The sequence below is a fragment of the Haliotis rufescens genome, unplaced genomic scaffold (assembly GCF_023055435.1).
Source record: "Haliotis rufescens isolate VD_foot unplaced genomic scaffold, xgHalRufe1.0.p SCAF_62, whole genome shotgun sequence".
Classification (NCBI taxonomy): Eukaryota; Metazoa; Mollusca; class Gastropoda; order Lepetellida; family Haliotidae; genus Haliotis; species Haliotis rufescens.
The window spans coordinates 1,745,923-1,768,683 of NW_025964353.1; the positions used below are offsets into that span (position 1 = coordinate 1,745,923).

A 22,761-nucleotide genomic window follows, 5' to 3' on the forward strand; every position below is an offset into this window, starting at 1 on the left:
AGTTCCGGTGTGGAACATTCCTACAGCCTGGTTACTGTCGGATTGGTTCATTATTTGTCGTATTTTCAGCAATGAACTAGGTGGAAGGGTGGTGTATATTTAAAGGACTTGGCTACAGGAAATGCATGTGCATAACATGAACCGTTCAACATGTTGCGTTTGCGAGTTTCATGGCCATGAACGAGAGTTGACCTTTGGTCGAAACAGGACCGCGTCAGGATGGAATCCTTACATATGTCGCACCTCTGTCATTTACCAATCCCTTCCTCGGACAACTGATTACATGATACCATGCATAAAACATAGATTGCGTTATTAATGGCTCTTAGTCAATAACACTTGCATATTTCATATTCAGATGGTGTCGAAGATTATGCTAAAAAAAGGCCAAACGTGAAGAGAAACATGTTGAATGTCTTGCAGAGTGGTTTTACTCTGTGCTTGATGTCATTGTTGCAATGCAAAAACTGACAAAACTGGAAACGGGAACTGGAGTCTGGAGAGCTGGAATAAATCTATTCTGTCCAAGGCTCCATACAAATTCGTTCAAAGAGAAATATATTGCTGGGTCCAGCAAATGTACTGACAAATCTTTGTCTTAAAGATGAACCACACTTCTTAATACAAGGCAAACTTGGCTATATATTCACAGAATGTATTTGAGACAAGTGGAATTAATACCATGTGGGATTTGCTTTCTTTTTTTACAATCCTAGAAAAAACAAACAATGTTCATGTGTGTCATAAAATTATACTTTTCAACTTCGTACTCCACCTTTCGACAGACAAACGTAAGGAAAGAATGTCATTCCTTTCCAATGAGACATTTGTCACAAAACGCGATGACCTACACACTGTAGTTCGGGACTACTTGTCAATGATGAAAGCAAATGTAATCTACCAAGAATGTTTACAAAGAACAACATATCTTAAATGATGGACTTCCTCATAGATTTGAAGATAGGTCATGGAGGCTCCCATATGGTCACCAACTGAAACCCGTGAAGATCCGGGGTAGAATAGGTCTTCAGCAACCCATGCTTGCCGTAAAAGGTGACTATGCTTGCCGTGAGAGGCGACTAACGGAATCGGGTGGTCAGGCTCGCTGACTTGGTTGATGCATGTCATCGCATCCCAACTGATCGATGCTCATAATGTCAATCACTGGATTGTCTGGTCCAGACTCGATTATTTACAGACCGATTGCTTCATGCGGCGTTAAACAACAAACAGACAAACAAACCTTCTTGCTGAACTTTTTTTTTTATCACGGTTACAACATTCAAGGCCTTTCTAATAGTTTCAAAAGTACACATGCGGAGGACAATTCACATTTGACGTATCCAATGCCGAAATGATGTCAAAAGCAAATCCCTATTTTGCCTTGTACCAAATGGACCCGTGGTCTTTCATGTGAACAATTGGCTTGCCTTTGCAAGTGTTTGTGACAAATGCCATCTGTGTGGCAGTGTATATAATATAATCAGAATCATTCAATGGGTTCTGCTTTTAGTAGATATTTCTTATGATTACAGAAAGGGTTTTGTCGCTTTTATTTAAAATACTTTCTACCTACATATATGACCTTTCTATTCAGTTGAGTGACTTGCAGGTAGCCGTGTAACCGTGTAACAAACATTTTGAATGTTAACAAGGGTTAATCACCATGGAATCCCATTGTGCAGCAGTTCAGTACAACCGTGTATATGCGATTTTGTCTGCCTCAGTGCAAGGATGCCCGTGTGATGATTCAAGTACATTAAAGTGACCTTGTGTCAGCAATTTAGGTATGATCATTATGAATTAATTTTTTTCCAGTTTTTATGTTAAAGTCATTTAGAATTGTGCTGTAAATTTCTGAAATACATGTAGCGTTAGGTATATTTACATGCAATTAAGCACCTGACTGCACCTGACTGCAGACTGCAGTTTTAATCATTAAACACAAAGAGCTGCCGAGAATTGTACGAAATGAACGACATCGTTCAGCGCAATAATGCAACACAAGCGACAAGGCAAATGTCAATCAGTTTTTAATGTTCAACCCCGCCCACTCCATTTTCAGCGAGTCACGACACAGAAAGCTAGAACGAGGTCACGGTCAACACCACGGCGTTTACGTTCTACTGATCATTGGCGCCAGATGCGAAGTTGAATACACAGTTGTTAAAGCTGGAATATGAGAAAAAATCGTGATTTCACTAGAGTAGATGCAACTGTGTTTAATTAACGTGGATCATTCCAAAAATGAACCAAGGCCTGGCCAACTGATGGTGCAGCGTGAGATCCATGTGGCAGAAACGCCTATGAGATTTCTGTGTTGTCGAGCAATGGTGATTGTAACTTCAGACAAAGGTGCGTCAGTTCAACGCCAGCATCATCCTTGCTTGAATGTTTTTGGTTTGGAGACAGTGTGTCGTGTACTTTTTGAACGACATGCAGTGCGCTGATTTCACGCATTTTAGGCATTGAATTTGATTATCCCACCGAGGAGACTACCCGACCACAAGACGACCCGACCGCCCCTCACTGTGCTTTAGTTTTGTTACACGGTTAAAGTTTGAGGTAAAAAAGCTTTATTACTTTTGAGATCTTCCCTTTCCACGACTACAAGTTGACAAACAAGATGTCGGCGGGAGCTAGCCGCGGGCGATATCTTTCCCAAATGACGTCTACTGGTGGAGGTAAGGTGTTACTCAAACTAAAATAATGATAACGTGTCACACATGTAGCCAGCTATTCATCATTATGAATAAAATACAGATACATGTTAATTCTACACAACGAATGAAGTTGGTGGGCGGATCCGTACTCTCAGGTTCAGGACAATACTAAAGTTGTATGATTCGTTTTTTCTAACTACATGTATAGTGTTGTTTATGTACGAGGGGCGTTCAATAATTTTTGCAACTTCAAAATAAGAACAAGTCGCAGAATATCTTTTGCACTTTTATTTTTCAATATAATCTCCATTCACCACATACGTATGTGCAAGAAAGTGAGTCTTGTAACATGAGCTCACAAGTGATGACACCTGTAATAACTCTACAACTTTAAAGAGTCCCCGATTCTAAATTGAAAGTATGATTCAACTTGGCGATTTTGTCAGTTGTGTTTGAATGAAATGCGTTATCTGGAAATGTTTGTATACCTGTACAATTTAACCAATGCATCGAGAACGCACACAAAACGTTTGCAGGTGAACAACTGCATATACACTACAGCGCAAAAGTTTGTTATTTTCTACACTAAAATATCCAATAATTCGTGAACAATCCGTGAACAGTATGTAGAGAAATTGCGAACACTTAGGGGGAAATCCTCTGAAAAGTTGGGAATAATTCGCAAAATAATGTGCAGATGTCCATTGACTCTACGAAACCAGTTTGTTGGGGTTACGCCGACCCTAATTAGGAGTTCATGGGACTATGACATCACGTACTGTATATTTAACTATTTAAATATATGATGCTACACGGTAAATGGATTGTATGTAATGTTTGATAAATAAACACCAGTTTGTAAATAGTTGTGCCATAACAATATTAATAATATGTCCGTAAATATTCTTTTCGACAAGAATATTTGATTTTATTATCATCTCGCATTGTGTCTCTTGTCTTGTTGAAATCTACATACGTACTTCTGCAGTAGTTTGATCAATACAACTGTGTCAATGGTGTTATCACAGGACATCCTACGGCTAAGCAGGGTGACAAACCAGATAACGGTGATAACAATTATATCATGTGCATGGCTCTCATGAAGCAGATAATTATATACGCATTTGCATTAGACACATATATTTTAATTTCCATTTAAAAACAATAAACCCAAATGTTATGTATAGATCTTTCCGTGTATATCATATGCGACCGCCTCCGTGGTCTAGTGGTAGAGCGTCCGTCCGGAGAGCGGAAGGTCCGGGGTGCGATCCCCGGCCGCGTCATACCAAAAGACGTTAAAAGATGGTACTTGTTGTTACCCCGTCTGGCGCTCGGCGTTAAGGGGCTAAAACAAGGACTGGCCGGCTCGGAGTCAGTATACTGTGTCAGGGTGGGGTATTCATGTTAAACTGCGGCATGGTATCTCAGTGAGCTAGCACTATAAATCGGCATCAGTCCGGACTATTACAAGCAGCCACACAAACACACACACGTACATGCACGTCGCTATATAAGTGCAATAATCTTGGACGCGACGTTAAACCCCATTTCACCTCACCTCACCGTATATCATATGCTAAGTGCCATTGTGATATGACAATAGAACTCGTTCATTCAAACACCTTTTCACTTACTGTACAATAAGACAGCTGAATGTATTGGTTTTTTAATTAATGTGTTATGTACATCAGTTGTACATCCAAGTAAAAGGTTAGGAAAATGTAAACTGTGAGTGTCATCCCGATGCCAGGGTCATGTGGTGAACTTTGCTTTACATGTGATGCATTGCCGTGCACATGCGCACTGTTATCGAAGATGGTAGGTTAAATCACATCTAATACATATACATGTTATCTATTTAGGTTTATACAAGGATCAGATAAATACTAGCTTTTTTTCTCTAGATATCAAACAGCACATCCACGTAATGCTTTTGATAACGTGTGCGGTGGTAGGCTAGCCTATCAGTTGGTGAAATTTCTTTTCAAGCTAAGATTCGGTTTTATGCCCGTATGTGTACAATGTAAACCTGAAATCATGTACGTATCCCGTCGATATATTGATGGAACATTTCCTACGGCGTATATCAATTACTCGAAAACAAAACGCTGTATGACAAACTGTTCAACAAAAGATTATAATGTTGAGAGTGTTCAGTTCAGTGTGGCAAATATAACACAATGTATAATGTGTACGACCCTCAAGCCAAAATTAATGTATAAAGATTGGAGTAATGCGTGTTTAAATATTGAGTGTTTGTTAATGATAATTAATGAACCGGGTGTGATTGTTCTGACGTTTTGTATTTACGTACAGTGTATACAAGAAGGTTGCATATTATAGTTATTGCACTCTAGTAACTAATCAAAACTTTCGCAATTTAAGAATTTCCGTGTTGGGGTTAGCCGCTCAAGTCGTGTTTTGCTTCAGATATCATCACCCCCCCCCCCCCCCCCCCCCCCTTACATTGAACATTTGATTTCCATCCACGTTTCATTGCGCGTGCTATAATCTTTACATGGAGCTAGTAAAACCAGTTTGGATCCTTACATAGGCACTAAAAGCGCTAATTTCAATTGTATTATGAAGAATTGTGTCATCCTTTTTATTAATAGATGTCAAGTGTGGGTATGCTCGTATACATTTCAGAACAACATTAAAACACTGCTGTCAGATGGCGGCCATGGAGAGCGAGCTGACCTGCTCGATATGTCTGCAGATGTTCCAGAACCCAGTCTTGCTGTCATGCATGCACTCGTACTGCAGGGAGTGTCTCAAAGACTTGCATTCCAAATCCAATACAACCGAGGAACTATGCGGTTTGTTTTGAAGAAGTGTTTTCAGACTGCATTAGAGAACTTCAATATGTTAATCTTGAAGCAACGTATTAGCTATATTTATCACTGTGATAATGTTTCCATTATGTTGAGATTTAATTTGACTTTAGGTTGAAATGGATTCAGATTCAGATTCTTTATTACAGTATAAAGGCCAAAGGCCCATAATACATGCTTGATTTTATCAACATGCACTGCGCTTACGCTAATATAAAGGCAGATGTACAATCATATGCAAGAAAGTGTGGTACATGTTTCAAATGTTACCAACAGTTGTTTAACATTGAGACATTATGTTTCATTGAACTATAAATATCACTCATCATTTAAGAGGTGTTTACAGAGATCACCATAAGAATATCTGGGTAGACACAAAGTTGACTATGTCATGATTGGATGTTCTTTTCACGGTTTCCAAATAATACGTTCACTACATTTCTAATGTTCCCGATTTAAATCCCTGAGTTTTTATTTTTGTCCTCCTACAGTACGGACACACACTGCACAAAAATGTATCAAACGACTATATAACTGACAACGTAACGTTGTACAAACACCAAACACTAAAGCCACAATCTATATATCAGTCATAAGATTGTGGCTTTAATGTTTGGTGTTATGTACCTATATTTGATAAAAACTGATATATATCATACATGACGTACATGAGGTATATATATGTATCAATTCATAGGATCTCAAAACATGATAAAGTTATGGGTAATATATACTCAACAACAAAAGTTCCTGTGACACCAATATCTTAGTGTATTTTTTAAACAAGTAAAGTTTGGTTTTCAATATTGTAGTACATGTATGGAATCAAGTCACAAAAACGCAACTGCTACAGAACAGCATGCATTCCATGCAAAAGGTGACTTTTATGCAAGCCCCATGCATTTCACTACCCAAGAATGGGTATAAAAACATGTGCGTTAACGGGATTCCATTTGCATTGTTTACGAAATGCCACGCCTGTCCGAAAATGAGCGTTTTCGAGCCATTGGTATGCTTGAAGCAGGATCGAGTCAACGTGATGTTGCAAGACAATTTAACGTCCACAGAAACACCATTTTGTGTTTATGGCAACGTTGGCAACAGACGAATGCAGTCAGAGACCATCCTCGGAGTGGCAAGCCACGCGTAACCAATAATCGACAAGACAACTGGATTCGAACAACACACCTACGAAATCGATTCCAGCCAGCAACAGCTACTGCAAGAAGCATCCCTGGCCTTCGACGAATATCTTCACAAACCGCCGCCTCAGATGTGCAGGGATTGTCGCCAGAAGACCCGCCAGACGTCCCATTTTGACAGGAAACCACCGTCAAGCACGTCTACAGTGGTGCAGACAGCGTCTACCCTGGACGGCCATGCAGTGGGGACAAGTTCTATTCACTGACGAGTCTCGTTTTTACCTCAGCCACAGCGATGGACGGATTCGAGTGTACCGACGTCGAGGTGAACATTACGTCAATCATTGTGTCAGGGAAGATCGGTTCGTGGGCGGCAGCGTTATGGTATGGGGTGGGATTACAGCAAGACAGAGGACCCGTTTGATAGTGGTAGAGGGAAATCTCAATGGACAGCGCTACCGCGACGAAATCATCGGCCCTGTTGTTCTACCGTTTTTGCGTCGTCATGGCCCAGGCATTACCTTTCAACATGACAACGCCCGGCCTCATATCGCTCGACTTGTTACGGATTCTCTTCAACAAAACAACGTGAATGTCATCCCCTGGCCGGCTCGTTTCCCTGATCTCTCACCATTCGAGCGTCAACCACGTGTTCCACAGACACTCCAGGAACTTCGAAACAAGCTCCAGCAGATATGGACAGATATCCCACAAGACTTTGTGCGACGCCTGGTCCATTCAATGAGACGAAAATGTGTTGCTTGCATCGCAACCAGAGGTGGACACACACGCTATTGATTTGTAAATTGACATTTTGGCATGTTCATTTATGAAATCACGCATTTTCTGAAGTCAGTATGGCAAATTAAACCATTTGAACAGTTACAGGAGTCTTTTATCTTTTAACTTTGCATTAAATCTTATTCAATGTCACAGGAACCTTTGTTGTTCAGTATACATATATTGGATGAACTGATATAATAAAATTAGTAGGCTAATAATTCTTTCCATTTTCTGTCAAATTTATTAATACTACTATTTTTCATTGCAATAGATTTATTTTACGTATATTTTACATACTTTTTCAATATTTTTTTAAGAAAGGGAGGTGTAATGGAGTTTTCATAATGCTTGTCTGGTGATATATATTTGTTGCTACATAATCCTGTTCACTGAATGATTTTACTCTTTACTGTGTAGGCTCCATTGTCACTGTGTTTAATAACCAAACTACTCCTTCTGTTTCCAAGGTGAGCCATTCAAGGCAAGCAACACGCTGTCATGTCCTGACTGCAGAGTAACAACGAGCTTTGGTCTGGAAGGTGTTGATGGCCTACCCAAGAACTTCACCCTTGCAAATATATGTGGAAAGTTCAAGGAGACTTCACGCCAGTCCCCCACCCGTGGATATGAACCTCCCAGAAAAACACCATCGGGGCAAAAGAGTCTGTACTGCATGGCATGTCAAGTCATTGTGAAGAGTGGAGATATACTGTCGACACACCGCTATCATGTCACAGAGGACCTAGAAACGGCAGCTAAAAAACAGCAGGTGACAACAACTGATCAGACACTCATGTGTGAAAACATTTTTTATATTTGGTATCGAAAAATGTCAGATAATAATGATTGCATGATTAACGCCCTGGAACTCTGAAGTCCAACTTGCCGAGCGCGATTTAAATTCTCCACTGTCAGCGTTGGCCTGTGCATATTTACCTGGTTATTTGGGTCACAGGTGTGCTCGTGAACTTCTTTAATTTATGTGTATGTATGATGTTTTCTATTTCTAACCTTCACGTGACGAAAACGGCTCTCCAAAGGGGTGCATAAAATACATGTGTATCAGCATTATGTGCTCAAATCCAAACATAGCGGTGTAATGGCAGACTGATTACGCACCACCTGAACATGGACGGTAAACACATCACTAGATTTACAAAAAAAACCCGATTATATCTTATAGCTCTTTGGTTGAACCAACTTTGCCCTTAGAAATATCGTTTTATCTAAATGTCAATTGACGACGTGAATCATGGATACGAATAATCACAGAGATTAAATCTAAAGATAGTCTCCAGATAATTAGTAAGGAACGATGTGACAGGAAAACACAACAGTATGATAAATTCAATAATTGTATTGAAACTCCCAATAAATAGCTACCACAGTTACAATGTTTCCATGTCTAATAATACCGTGAATGTGTTCGAAAAAAACAAGATGCTATACTGTGATAATGGCCAGATACTGTCTTCCTTACGCGTGACACGATACTTAACTGACCACTAAATATGTATAATGCATTTCTAATGAGATTCTGTATGAAAATTAAGCATTATTTGAAGATAAAACCACAATTCAACTAAAGTCTTTCCAAATAATAACGCTAAATTGATTTACACATTTAGATTGCCTCATAACGCAATAAAGTCTGTTTCTCAGATGGTAACTTATTTTCTTCCTTTTTATCAAATTGTTTTTGGAACTTGTTTTGCGTCATGCATTTATAAGGATACTGCCACTATTACAGTAAGCAAGGAAAGCGACCAAATCTCCATTTGTGTTGTGTTCATTGTTATTCCTGCATTCTGATTGGCTGAATTGGTCACTAGTTATTGCATTCATTTCCCAACGAATGTAAAACATTAAGCCACGCCCACCGAGGCGGACAACTTTTATTACTACGGAATGTCGGGGAATCCCAAAATTACAATCGAGGGAATTCTCTTTCTGCTCACGTGTATCATCATGCACAGAACATTAAGCGAAATTCGTGCATATTCATTTTGTTTCTCCAAACAACTTTTGAGACCGAAGGCCGAGAAGGAATGAAACAGCAAACGTGCAGGCTCTCTCGCCTGTTTTTCCCGCTCGCCTCGGTTCCACAACTTGCATGTCTTCGGATTTCATTTCTAACTAGCATTTTTCCAAAGTGTCTTCCCGTTCTCAGGGAACTAATGTTTGAATCTGGCGGTAACTGACCATGCCATTTGAAACAGCTGCCTTCTCCCGGACATATTTGACAAATATGAAGTGAGAACGATGTCATTGTGGTATATTTACATTCTGTCATTTTGTATTTCTTCCTTTAACCATCCTGCAGGCTAAACTGTCCACTTGCGTGCAGGAACTTGAAAGAAGTCGCAAGAAGGAGGCTGCTATACTGAAAAAAGCATCAGATGATCATTGGAAAAGACAGGTACAGTAAACTACGTTTCTACCGAACACGCTTATAACGAACTGACGGATATAACGAACATATTTTTGGTCCCGGTCATTTGCTGTATACTTGCTGTATACATGCTCATAACGAACTACGGTTATATCGAACTAAAATCAGTCGTACCTTTGAGTTCGTTATAACCGTATAACCGTTTACTGTACTTAAAATAGCCATACTGTCCTTCCGAAACGTCTTAATTACACGAGTAAGAAAATGCATGTTGACATTAAACGATTAACATTAAACAAGACGTGTTCCTCACCCAATTAGATCGCTGTTAAATCAAATTAGTGTCAGTACATGTGTAAATTTGCCGAATATAGCTGATAACAGAAGTGGCCAAAGGAAGGTCCTCTTGTTCTTAGGTCATGGGCTACAATAAGAATAATAGCACATGTGTATAACCATAATGCTCGTTTGAGAAACACGACTTCATCAATTTGTTTTATGCAACAGGAAAAGACACAGAAAGATAAAGATAAGATCACCTCATTGGTTGAATCCATAGTGGAACGTCTTCGATCACGGAAAAAAGAAGTTCTTGAATACCTAGATTCTGCAAGACACAATTCGAGGTGTTCCAGGGGCACCTCCAGTCCTACATCTCCACTGTCGACAGCATCACTGCTGCTGCACATGCCTTAGATGGACAGAGCTTGGATACAGAGGAAGGACAGGCTGTTTTTATACAGGTAGAGACAGTGACCAAACTTGTTCGGAGAATAACAACCAAACTGTCATATTGATTAACAGCTTTTTGCGTTTAGACGTTTTCAAATACGTCACATCTACACTGCCGGAGGAATCATCTACCTGACCCACTTCGTTTCCCTCTAACATGTAGACAGGCATATTATATACCTAATAAAAAACTTATACATCCCCCATGCTTTTTAGTTGCAATTGTTGAAATACAAAATTAAAATGTTTCTGCAGAATATTCTGTAGATAATCTTGGCATAATTGAATCATAATAATCAGAGCAAGTACTCTTATATTAATTTGTATAATTTCTCGATTTCTAATGTCTAACTTATCCTTACCGACACTGAACAAAAACACATGATTTGCAGGTGGTAGACGACGTCTTGCTAAATACACAGCAGTGAGTATGCAAATCAGCTCTATTAAAGTGTTTAATGCCAGCAAGGAATGCCAAGGTTCTTTGTAAGGCATCATTTGAACAGTTTTGATGTTTCAATTAGTTTGTTTAGAGACTATACAGTTTTCATACTTTTAATATGACGGGGTGAATAAGGTAAACCATAGTGGCCCCATGCTGTTTGACAGCTGTCCTTGCTTTGGACATAGTTGCAAGGTCATCGCCACTGTTTCAGTTGCACGTTGTTCTCTGGGGGCATCTTTCCATAGGTCTGGTATTTGGCTTCTCCTGAACTACTACCTTAAGCTGCCTCAACTTATACCAGTACATCTTCAAAAACACTTTGTCCAAGGGTTTTTTGTCCCCCGCCACGAAGGGGGATTCAGGAATGGGTGCTGTCCGTCCGTCCGTGCGTCCGTCAGTCCTTCACGTTTCGTTTCCAACGTTGCTGTCATGGCATCCATAGTGAAAAACTGGTAATGGACATTTGGTCCCTGGGAAGCTAGTGGTGGTACTCAAACCAAATATCTTTATTGTCTTTCACACATACTTTCACATAAATAAACTGACGGCCAAAAGAAACGTTACCAACGATATTTCTAGGATAAAATATGACCAACACAATTTGAAGCAGCAATAACAATTGTGAATACACAATGCCATTTAGAAAGTGGTCAAATGTAACAAATGTTATACTAATCGCACCTAATCGCCAGCACACAAAGTCAGCGATCTAACCCTCTCAGCCACCGAGGCTTCCACAAAAATGAAAGTCCGACAACTGGTAGTCTAGATCACGGACTTTCATTTTTGTGGAAGCCTCGGTGGCTGAGTGGGTTTGATCGCTGACTTTGTGTGCTGGCGATTAGGTGCCTCACCCTGGCAGGTGTGAGTTTAATCCCGGACGGGACTCAACCCAAAAAAGTACTAGAATCTGTACTTTACTAAGAGAGTGTTATCCCAAATATAACATTTGTTAAATAACAATTGTATTGTAGAAATTCATCATTCAGAACAGTAAAATGCGAATTTACTAATTCAACAACAAAGTCCTTGACCTCCAACAGGGACATTTCTTGACAAGGGGTCATTCGTCCAGTATTCGATCAACAACATTGGTTACAACTTTAAGGTGACGACGACCCAGACCGTTCAATACGGGATATGACCTCCATGAGCGGCAATGCATCTTCGAATGCGGCGTCGAACTGAGTAGACAAGCGTCCTCACATCGACTGCAGGTATCCGATTCCATTCCTCACGGAGGGCAATGATCAACGCTTGTCTCGTGAAGGAAGGATGTTGACGTTTCCGAAGACGACGCCCCAGCTGGTCCCAGAGATGTTCTATGGGTGACAGATCAGGTGATCGAGCTGGCCACGGAAGGACAGTCACGTTGTTGGCGTTGAGGAAGTCTCTTGTAATACGGGCTTTATGGGGTGTGGCGTTATCTAGTTGGAACACCGTCCGTTGTTGACGCTGGATGAAAGGAAGAACCACTGGCCGTAAGATATTGTCAATGTAGCGTTGTGCTGTCAAGTTGTGATGACAAGTTCCGTCTTCTCGTTCCCCGCAAATGCCGCCCCAGACCATCACACTTCCGCCCCCGTAAGGTTCAATCTCCTGGACACAAGGAGCCGTACGTTCACCACGTCGTCGATAAACTCGCGTCAGCCCATCAGGTTTGAAGAGTTGGAATCTGCTCTCGTCACTAAACAGCACTGGCCGCCATTCCCTTTGTTGCCATCGCTGAGTTTGCCTGCATCACGTCAATCTGGCACGTCGATGTTGACGGGTCAAGGTCATGCCCTTGAAAGGGCGATAAGCCCGGAGACCATAATGTCGTAGTCGTCTGGTCACTGTTTGTCTGCTGACCGGATGCCCTAAGCTGTTGGCAGCTCATGAGGTCACAGTAAGAAATCTGTTGCTCAGATGAAGTACCCGTAAATAGCGGTCATCCTGCGGGGTCGTGACCTTTGGTCTGCCACTTCGTGGTCTGTCTGCGGTTCTGCCAGTCTGTCGGAGACGTGCGACCAGTCTGGCAATGGTCATCTAGGAGCAGTTCATGTTAATGGCAACCGCTCTCTGTGTCGCTCCCATCTCCAGCATACCTATGGTTCTCTCCCTCTGGACAGCGGTCAGTCTTGGCATGTTCGTTGGTGTTAATCATCGCAACCAATGATAGGGAACAGATCCGTGCGTAATTCATACCCGGAAATTGCACGATAATTTGGGTAAGAATTTTTTTTAAATTGCTGAAAAACACCAATATCTCCCAAAATCCGCAAAGCACGTGCAAAGAACGACAGAGAACATGAAGGCTGTATTCGTGAGATGTGTTCTTTACTTTTTTTGAACAGGTTGTCATCTTTGTTTCAAAGTGGCAAATCAGTTAATGTTGGTAATGTTTCTTTTGCCCCCCCCCCCCCCCCCCCCCCCAAGTTTAGTTAGTGGTATTGCGGTTCCTTGAGGTATTAAGAAATTTTCATTTAGGTTTTTGAGATGTTCCAATATTCGCAATGCCAGGTTAAACGTACAAGGATCTGTGAGATATAGATAATTAGTGATTTGACGTGAGTAAAATATATAATTATACGTTCATGCTTTGACCACTCACAATAAATGTTATTTGCTGCATTTGTAGACTGGCTAGAATGGATGACGTTTCCCTTGAGCATGGCGTACCCAGTGATACACATGGTGAAGTGTTTGCAGAGAATCTAAGAGTTGACTTCACAACACTACTTGGTGCATCGGTAGCCCCTACAAACACGACCCTAACCCCTAGCAACGGGGACAAATCAACAGGTGGGTAGTAGCCATAACATGGGCATACGGACCCGTGAAGACCCGAGGTAGAATAGGTCTTCAGCAACCCATGCTTGTCGTAAGAGGCGACTAACGGGATCGGGTGGTCAGGATCGCTGACTTGGTTGATGAATGTCATCGTATCCCAATTGCGTGGATCGATGCTCATGGGGTCAATCACTGGAATGTCTGGTCTAGACTTGATTATTTACAGACCGCCGTCATATAGCTGGAATATTTCTGAGTGTGGCGTTAAACAACAAATAAACAAAGTAAGACATGGGCATAGGATTTGATCGTTGACGTCATCCTGGGCGTCTTTACGGTTCTGTATCTATTATTCAATGCCCGTGTTCACCATCTTCCCGAAGCAAGCGAGTTAACTGACTATAAAAGTCAAGTTTCCACCCTTGCCGAACAAGGCTGGGATTATTAACGAGTCTATGCATAGTCCAATCAAAATCGCGCACCGAAATCGATATCCGGTTCGTAAACTGTTATGCAGAGTTCGGTCGATTGCAGGATTTGCAAAGCATGTGCATCGCCAACTCGTTGTCAACAGATATTTTTCAAATCTTTTCATGTTTTTAATCAATGTGCTCACGTTATTTGATGTACTTCGCGAAATTAGAACCGTTTTATCACAAAATAGATCTTGATGGTCGATCAGATCGTCTTGACTGGGCGCCACCATTTGCATGTGATACGAGAGGTGGAATCTGATTGGTACATATGGGAGAGGCATAGAATGGACATAACTCGTAATAGCCACTGGTGGCGCTACGATCGAGCCCAGGAAATCCAGCCTAGTTCGGCAAGGGTAGAAACTGGACTTTTAAAGTCAGTTAACGCTCTTGCCTCGGGAAGATGGTGTTCACTGAATCAAATATATATTTTGTATTTTGACCAAATCTTGTTCACAATTTGGTAAAGTTCACATTAATGACATTCCCTTTGAACTCTTTTCTTCTTGGTGATTTAGAGCAAAGTCAAAAGGAGGAATATTGTTTCTTTTATGAAGAGAATGTTGCTACAAAAATTGAAAACGATAGTGAAACCGAAAGTGAACATAGTTCCAATGCAGAACACAACATCATCACAGGTTTGGTCTACACACTCTTGTTTTTCTCTTGACACTGGCCCGCACATATGGAGCAGGCATCGGCAATAAATGTTGTGCTTTACATTAAATTACTTGAACAAAATCAATGAAACTCAACGCAGAATCGATCGACCCGTGAAGATCCGGGGTAAGATAGGTCTTCGGAAACTCATGCTTGCCGTAAAAGGCGCATGTCAATGCGTGAATCCCAATTTCGTGGATCGATGCTCATGATGTCAATCACTGGATTGTCTGGGCCAGACATGATTATTTACAGACCGCCGTCATATAGCTGGAATATTTCTGAGTGTGGCGTTTAACAACAAATAAACAAAGTAAGACATGGGCATAGGATTTGATCGTTGACGTCATCCTGGGCGTCTTTACGGTTCTGTATCTATTATTCAATGCCCGTGTTCACTGGATCAAATATATAGTTTGTATTTTGGCCAAATCTTGTTGTCAATTGTCTGGTCTGGTCTGGTCCATCACTGGATTGTCTGAGCCAGACATGATTATTTACAGACCGCCGTCATATAGCTGGAATGTGCGGCGTTAAACAAAAAAAAAGTTCTTTCATTTGTTTTCTAGTGATGCTAATCCGAGGAAATAACCACCAACTTACCTCATGAAGAAATGCTTATCTCAGCCTGTTAATATTACGTTTCATAAGTGTAGGGAACAAACTATTTAACACTGCGTCATCATTGCTTGATGAAGATTGTTTTGATTTTATTCTCGGTTGATCATTTAATATTTGCTTGCATTGTATCAGGTGCACAACTTAAGTGGGATCCACAGGACTGTCATTCATCACTTGCAATATCCCAGGACTGTTTGGTGGTGACAGCTGAGAAATGGGAGGATGCGGAGATCCCAGGCGGATGTTGTAACAATGGAGGCAACTGGGTGAACGTTTGTGGAATAGCTTCGAGCATGGTCCTACAAATGACCAACATCTACTGGGAGATCCTCGTCACATTCGCTATCTTGGGTTATATGGATGACAACGACGTGATCACGGACCTCGGAATATGCAAATCGGGACAGGAAGATGTTTATTCACCATTGAGTAAAAACTACTATTGCCTCTGTTGCAGTCTGTTCAAAGATCCAGACTCATCAAGCATTGCTATGGACTTCTGGGATGGCCCAAAAAACTCAACAAGCGACAGTGTGGTGGTCAGACGTATAAGACGCCGTAAGAGGGAGCCTCTCAAACTCGGGTTCAATGTCGACTTCCACAACAAGATGTTCAGGATCATTGACGTCAATGAGAACTCTGTTCTTCATACTTTTGAGGACATGAGGTTCACGCAGGTCACTGCAGTGGCGTCGATTGACCATGAAGACAAGGTCAGAACGTCCTTAGAATTGGAAAGTGACGTAGATGGTTTTCCTTCCATACTTTTTCAGTGAAACTATACTGAAAATTCTTCAGTGACGACCAGTTGCCTTAGAATCGCAAAACCACAAGCATACATGGTTCACACTGAACAACAAAAGGAATACAAGACACTGATACTCAGCGACACTGGGTTAGTTCTTCATACGGTTGATAACACGAGTTAGGCACTGTTGTGGAATCAGTTTCCTGCCATACTTTATAACCGAAACTTGTATCTGCACATCCGTCTGAAGTGATGACGCCGACCAGCATCGCATGGCATCATAAGAAAATACATTTATATGATATGCATCTGTCAATGTGTATCTTGAAAGGACATTGCTAAATTGAACATTGAAATGTGGTAGTTGGACTAAAAATAGTTTGTAATTTATCGGGTAGTATGGCGGAAAGTTTAATTTTCATGTACAGTAAGGGTTGTAAATTATATGGCTTTGCAGTGCTTCAGCAGGGCTGGTGGAAGTCGTTATCTTGTAGTCAATTAATCTATTTATTACTCAGTTTTGGCAGTAAAATTCCATTGGAATTTTCCTATGACGGTTGCGAGGTCCACATGTCTTCCTGGCGTAGCGTGTTTTCGGATCTTTAGGTGTCGCCGAACACGCTATGTTAGGAATTATCATTTGACCAATGGGAAGTTTAGAAGATTGTATGACCCCGTGACCTATGAAAGCCTGATAGGACCGAGATTAGTAGTCTGAAGTTTCGGGGGGAAATAAGGATTTGGGTAGGTTGGAAAGTAAGAAATAAGTTAAAAGGTAGGTTTTGTATTTAGTATAGTTATTGGAATAGTGGTGTGGGGGAGAAGTAGGATCAAGTAGGTGTAGGAGAAAATAGGATAAATTAGCAGTTAAGGATAAAGAAATTTAGGCCAATAGTAAAGGTTTAATTGTGTGTGAGTTCTTTCTTTTTGTATTTTTCTGATTTATTGTTAATTTGTACATTGTGTTAGGTTTAATAAATCATCTTATTATGATTTTGTCTTAGTTTTGTTTTGGCAAAGTTGAGAACCTGACAAACCATAGAACCTCGAGAGAGTACACTGTTCATGACTGATCACAGTAGAACACAACGCAAAGTCCGAAATTATATGAACAGGGTTCGAACTTAGTACTCTCCGATTGCAATCCTGTCACTGGGCAGCCCGCCAGAGGGCGCCTATTACTTAAGAATTGACATTCACTTTGTGTGAGTTCATTGGAGTAGGAACCTTCATAGTGTGAGGGCCAAACTGTATGAACTTCGGAGCTTGCGACGACGTTCATACAATGTTTGGCCCTCACTCTATGAAGGTTGTACTCCAATGAACTCACACTAAGTGAAGGTCAATTCTTATAATTTTTCTTTTGAAGTGTTACGGTACACATACCTCTTATTGCAACAATCTATCAACATTGTTTTACGTTCATACGAGTACACGGCCGACCTCTAGCGACTTCCTGTTTACATATCCTTCCACCTTACAAAAGTAGTTCCATTGAAATAGGTTCAATAAATAAACAGAACTCTATTTTTGTCATTAATAAGGTTTAATACTTTAATAATTCATAAACTGCAGTTAACAAAACTTGAAGAACAATTTTTAACAAACATTGGTGAAACTTGAAATCAGTTTGGGGGCGAAATCGCGCACTAATACAGTGTAGCAAGTACTTTGCAAATCTCGACAGCGGTCGAGACGGAATTTGTGTCGCCAGTTTATTGTTTACCAGCGAAGTTAAAGTTGAATTGGCAGTTGTGAAAACTACTTCTGGACATAAAGTTGCCGTATGAAGAGGCCACCTGTGACGACAGGTTTTGAAACAATGGCAAATACTGGGCATCATCGCCTTCTGACGGCGGCCTTGAAACCGTCGCAGATGGCTGCCGATTGGCGGCTTCCTCAAATCCTATGTTTCGAAGTACGGAACTAACCTTGTGTTGTTGGTCAGAAGTACAACACCTGTTGTAGCTTCTGACACTTGCCTCGTTCCTGTGCCCTGACATAAACATGATGTGGCGTAATTCAACGGAGGCGTCGCTCAACGCTTAAATAGCAGTAGCCCTGACACTGTGGGGTGTATAGATGCGGCTGAACCCAGCTTCTTTGGAAATTGTACGGATTATGTTCCCGTATTGGCGTTGAGACAGCGGTTTAGAAGAGAACCACACATTATCACCAATAACTGCATTTGATTTTGGAATAGAGAACAGACTGACTGCAACAGGGTGGGATTTCTCAATGAGCAATTTTAGAGACTTTACGGGACAATTATGTGTGCCTGTCGCATACATGCGTTTGTCAGCCGCATGGCTTTCGCCATCATCAATACCCCCCTGGTTAGTTTTTCCTGCTACGTCATGGGTAAGAGTTGCAAATTCTCTGCCTTCATCGTCAACGTTAAACGTGAACGAACTTCTGGACAACTGAGAGTGAAACTCAAGGCCTCTTGTGACGTAATGAATGGCTACGTCAAACCAAACTTTCTGCAAAACACATGTTTGGGTATCGTGATTAAGATATTCTCTAATTTTAACGATATCTCCCTTGTCAATGATCGGCTTGTGCTTGGTTTGGACAGGCCAGCTCTGACATTTTGTTTCAGTTGACCATTCAACAAATCATTAGCCTTGTGGAATGCCTTATCTTTCACAATGTCAATATCTCTCCCGATAACCCTGAGGTGCCTATTGAGTGCAGAACGAATGTTCCGCATTGTGTTTTTGTGATAAACATCATCGGACTGAGACTTTGTTCTCGGTCTAATCTCAGCATAAAAGGACCGCAGACTTGTGGCAAGCTCTTCTGGAGATATGTTAACCCAGTCTGTTTGGATTTTACGTGTTTGAAAGGACCAGTCTTTAATGAAAGGTATGTAAATTTGATTGATGTGGATATGTGGCCATGCATTACATCTTTTTAATCTGATTAATCTAATTATGCATATATATATTTTTATGAATGTTATAGAATTGTTCTTTTGTAGGTTGGACCTGAATCACTATTTATCGGGCGTACCCGGACATTTTACAGAACAACCAAATTTTATGTTTTTCTGTTTCCTTAAGGTATAGTTATGGTACACACAAAACCCAGACAAATTCAGACTTGAGGAAAATTGTCTACACCCATTTGAAAATAGGCCTATCATACCTATACTTGTGCCCTTATTCGGCCAAATTAGAACAAATGTGTATTCATATCACTATGTTACACAAATCTTAATGCACTCATTAAGGCTTACAAAGTTCAACAATGTAATAATATATATTAACATGTCTTTATGAATAGTTTTTATTATAATTTTAATAATTATGTCTGTAAATCTTAAAAAGATATCAATAACTTTCGTATCCTCTGAATTCTTTCACTATCTTCAAGAACTGTGGATATAATTATGGTTTAAATTTTTTTATTATTATTATTATTATTATTATTATTATTATCTGGGGCGGTCGGGTAGCCTAGTGGTTAAAGCGTTCGCTCGTCACGCCGAATACCCGTGTTCGATTCCCGACATGGGTACAATGTGTGAAGCCCATTTCTGGTGTCCCCCGCCGTGATATTGCTGGAATATTGCTAAAAGCGGCGTAAAACTATACTCACTCACTATTATTATTATCTAATAATTTACATATCATTTTAGTTATAAGAAAAGGATAACAGCATCATATTTTTTTGCAGTTTTCAACTTTATGAAACGCACATAAAAGACAAACTTCATTGCTTTCCATATACAATGTTTGAGTGTGCTATATGAACTGGAACTATGAATATTATGGACATTATTTGAAGTATATTTACAAAGAACACATGCCAGTTTCACCTATGAGAGCACAATTAACATGATATGAAGTCTATTAATAGTTTTCATATTCTGCATTTAAGTCCTGTCTATTCTCACAGTTACTTTCACATTTGCAGTGGATGCTGCATTGAATCCCCCTTTTGACACAACTACAGGATGTATTATTTCCTTCAAGAGTTCTGGAGGGGCTGGAGGCATGTCTGTTATAATTGGGACTATACTCCCTTCAACTGATTTGAAGCCATGTGTTTCTTTGTCCAAAACAGTTTTAAGAGATTTCCATGTTGACACTTGCAGATGAACCCTTAGACAATGAAAATAACATGCCCGGCTTGTTGGAGGCATGCGCTCTACACTTGTGAACTTGGTTGATTTTACATTTTTGAATCTCAACTCATCCAGTTTCTCGTTTTGTTTCCCACCATAGAGTCCACAGACATACTGTTCTCCCACTTCTTTGATTACTTGGAGAGGAACAGATGATTCTCCAAAAACTGTGACTTTCTCATGTAATTGCTCTGCGGAAGTGAAATAAGCCAGATGTTTAGATTTTCCAAAGCTGAAGAAGGAAGATGTTGTATCACAACCTGATACTGCATGAAGGAAAGGAAGATTGTGACACAATTGTTCTCCTAGGCAATGTTTTGCTTCTTTTATTGACATAGTTCTTGATCTTGTCTTCATGTAAACATTGCTCTGGGAATCCACATGATGTATCAGAAGGACAAAAATGTCAGTATCATCAGAAATGACATGGACGGTTTCATGTTTCTCTGCCAACTCCACAGCTCTTTGAACAATAACAACATCAGCGTCCCCTTCATCCCCTGCATGGCTTACTAACACACGTGAGTTCTCTTGTATGTATGATGAAAGGAGATTAATTGTTTGTTGTTTGTTTTTCTTGTTGGCAAGAAAACTTGCTGCATCACTTGGAACTGGAGTATTTGACTTCAGCATAACATCAGCCATTGCAGTTCTTGAGAGCTTTCTGCGCTTCTGTTCTTGATCTTTTGTTGTTGTTACATTATAACTGTCGAACACAACAGTTACCTCATGATTCAAGGATGACCTGTGATGAATCGTAGAGAGGAATATTTCACAGACGTCCAACATTGTCCCAACCTTTGGCCATTTCAACTGTTGAAGTAACGCACATCCATCAAAGACTGTTGATACTGATGGAACATCAGTTTCAACATTTGAAGTCATCTTCATTATGCATTTGGCGAGTTGTGATTTCGTTGATTTTCTCGTGCTACCATCATCATGGAACAAGGCAGGTGCCACAGACGAAAGTTCATGGCATAACACAGATGGAGATGGTGGTCCTATCGTGTAGGCAATAGCGAGAAGTCGTTGATACAACTTCAGTGATGACATGCGAAGTCTTTCTCCACTTGTTAGTGTTACTGCACGTTTCATGTTGTTAAATGTCACCACTTGTTGACTTTTCTTCATTGAAACATCTCCAAAAGAATGGTTTGTAATTAGAGATTGTATTGAACTTCCTATACTGACTGTTCTGTCAGCATTAACCCTGTCATCAGCAATAACACAAGTAGCTATGTTGCGAAGTTCAGACTGGACTCCAGTAAATGGATTGCGACTTCTTAGGAAATCTAAGAATTTGTTCATGTCAATGTAATCTTGATTCATTCTTCCTGGATTTAGTTCTCGATGATGATCACTCCATGAATTTGATGATGTATTTGTCAACATTCTCAACTCCTCTGTGTACTGTGCAACAATGTGTGCTGATAGAAGCCATCTTGTCCTTGCACTGTCTTTGTGAGTTATGTTTATGAGACCGCCTGATGACTTCCCTGACCTCATGAGAGATTGTTCGATCACCATATCAGACCAAGTGCCACTCCAGAATAACTTTTGACTCCGATGAATCGTAAAGAGGCCATCCTCTAGTGGTTTGTGAAGACAGGGGCATGGATGTACAAAATCTTGAATATATAGACGACAATACTTGGCATAATTGTTATGTCCTGTCGCAGCAAACCAGGGAAGCATGTCTTGTGAAGCTTTCAAATGCGGGTGCCAATCACCTGTTCTTTCAGCTCTAATGAACATACACATTGATGAGACAAAATCCATGAATTGAAGCCATAATTTTGATGTCCTTGACTGTAGGTGTTTTGCCTTTTCTTTGTCAACTTTGCCCAGAATGTTATCCACTGTCTCTTCAAAGTCATCAAATTGAATTTCCCGACTTGAAATATCTTTAGCAATCTGTTCAATATCTGACAAAGAACCACTACCTACAGAACCATTTTCGTGTTCATGATTGTCACCATCTTCATCCATGATGTCTTCATGAGGCTGTTCAAAGAGAAGAATATGTAGTGCTGCGCAAGTCAAAAGACATGCCCTTACAGTTTTGTGGTAAGATTTTCCTTCAAACATTTTAGGAATTGAGTTCTTTGCATACACACATGACCATAGTTCTTCTAATCCAGTATATTGCATTGACTTACATCCAGATCCAAGAAAGGACATCAGCTGATGAAATCCTCAAAGGCGAAGCTGTATGTGTTCGAAATCCAGAGGATTTTCTGTTTTGATTTTGTAAGCTTTGGCGTAGAGTGGTTGATCAAACGTGAGGAGTGCACAACACTGTCCAATCTTCTGACGTTGCTTGTCTACAAACATCATTGTTGAATAGACTGCTTC

At 40.5% G+C, this 22,761-nt stretch overlaps 1 protein-coding gene across 1 annotated transcript in view; it reads left to right on the forward strand.

Annotated features, from left to right (window-relative positions):
- The window catches only part of LOC124122411, a 44,902-nt gene extending 27,676 nt beyond the window's left edge, over positions 1-17,226 (forward strand). Inside the window, exons 4-6 of the mRNA XM_048386937.1 lie at positions 10,942-10,973; positions 13,615-13,778; positions 15,656-17,226. Coding sequence (XP_048242894.1) covers positions 10,942-10,973; positions 13,615-13,778; positions 15,656-16,299 — 840 coding nt within the window. The 3' untranslated portion in view covers positions 16,300-17,226. The remainder of the gene's footprint in view (positions 1-10,941; positions 10,974-13,614; positions 13,779-15,655) is intronic.
- Positions 17,227-22,761: the final 5,535 nt, after the last annotated feature.